General features: G+C 48.8%; 1 protein-coding gene across 1 annotated transcript in view; it reads right to left on the bottom strand.

Moving 5' to 3' along the window:
- The window catches only part of gsg1 (germ cell associated 1), a 7069-nt gene extending 5468 nt beyond the window's left edge, over positions 1-1601 (bottom strand). Inside the window, exon 1 of the mRNA XM_008284560.1 lies at positions 1307-1601. Coding sequence (XP_008282782.1) covers positions 1307-1601 — 295 coding nt within the window. The remainder of the gene's footprint in view (positions 1-1306) is intronic.
- Between the last annotated feature and the right edge of the window lie 204 nt (positions 1602-1805).

The following is a 1805-nucleotide window of genomic DNA, read 5'->3' as shown; positions in this document are numbered from 1 at the left end:
CCAGAGGCTGAAAATCTCCCTCAAAGTTCCCACCACTGTGGAGGCGTTCTCTGAGTCCAAACAATGTTCGTTTCATCTGATCACAGAACTGACGACCAAGAGCTGTTTGTGTGTCTGTCTCTGAGAGGTGAAGTCCTCCTGGGTCGACGTTTAAGGAGACCGACTTTGCCAGAACTGCTCAGATTCATCAGGATGGTTCTTGGTGGTGGTTCTTGAATTCCTGGCGGGGCCAAGGACACGTCTTCCTACCACACCCTGTGTGAGTGGAGCTGCTCGTACTTCCTGATGATTCGTTGTACTTGAAAACCCTCCGTTAAGACTTTATGGTCGTTACAGCAGCAGCGATGTGCAGCTTTCTCTCAGCCAAGGACCTTAATGACTGACTCACAACTGACAGCAGAAACGAATGCATCATCTGTTTGAATCTAAGGTTAGATGAATAATTTTTAATCTGTGGATGTCGGGATCAGATGTTAACATACGAATCAAAGCCACGTTTAGGAAAAGCAGTCTGTATGTGTAGAGTAGGTTTAAAAATAACAATTTCAACGTTAAAAATACTTTAAAGTAATACCTGATTGGGCAGATTAGTGCCAAACCCGACACTTTAATCCAAACTATTAATTACAAACTGCTGCCTGATTGACTTTATTGACCAAACAGGAGTTATTTGGCGTCATTCAGAGTCGCTCCTTTAAAAAAAAATCTGTTGCGAATCAGCAAATGAGACGGCGAAACCCCCCAAAAACCCGATGTTTGTGAATCCCATTAAGCTTTCTCTCTCTGGGTTTTAATCCATAATTGAGTCATGCTGTTGAAGTCTAAATCTCCGCCAGCAGACCGCACACTGATGATAATCCTCTTTGTGCCGAGCAGAGACACAAACACACAAACACACAACGTAGGGATGCAAACCAACGCACCTGACGTCTCACCTCATACCTCCACCTTGGCTTTGTTTTATTCTCTTCCTGTGACCTACTTGGTCTCCTGTCGGACTAGTGCCACAGTTATGACGTAACTGGTATCGGCGCTGGTCCTCGTGTCACCTTGGGAATATCCTCTACAGCACAAACAACCCGATCAGCTCATATAATCAGCGGCATGTTGATGAAATCCCTCACAGTGATACTGATTGAAAACCAGAAACACGTACGACCAGCGCGTCTCTTTAGACTTCTTCCTGTTCGGTCATTTATTAGTTTTCTCGACCTGTTTAATCCTCTCCCGGGTCACGAACGCCACGTCTGGGCTTCTAGAAGAACCCTCTGATCATAAAAGCATTCCTACGCCTACTTTTTCTCACCCCACTCGTCCGTGTAGATGTTCTCCTCGCAGGTGATGAACAGGCCGGTGTGGAAGGTGGGGAAGACGAAGCGGTCGTCGCCGGTCTCCCAGAAGAACTGGATCCGGGAGGAGTTGGAGACGCCGGGGACGGGGATGCAGTTGCTGTGCTTGGTGGCCGAGCACAGCGGCTTGGGCACCTTCTGCTTGCCCACGCACCAGTAGGAGGACATGAGGGCCACGGTGCTCAGCAGGAGGGACGCCACCGTCTGGATGAAGGAGAAGCGAGGGGAGCGCATCTGCTGCAGGAACGCCATCGCGCCAGGGAGGGTACGGGGCTGGGAGGGCGGGAAGAGTCAGGACTGGAGGTTAAATCACAAACATCCCCAACATGCCGGTAGTTTCTGCCCAGTCACCTGACAAGACTAGTGAGGGCTTACGTTTAAAGAATTAAAGAAAAGACAATTGGTGGCCAGACCTCCGTGGAACCTCTCCAAGAGACTTCAGCTAATAGATCTGAA

The sequence above is a fragment of the Stegastes partitus genome, unplaced genomic scaffold (genome assembly GCF_000690725.1).
Source record: "Stegastes partitus isolate 25-593 unplaced genomic scaffold, Stegastes_partitus-1.0.2 Scaffold363, whole genome shotgun sequence".
Taxonomy (NCBI): Eukaryota; Metazoa; Chordata; class Actinopteri; family Pomacentridae; genus Stegastes; species Stegastes partitus.
This window is presented reverse-complemented; position numbering and strand designations above follow the sequence as displayed.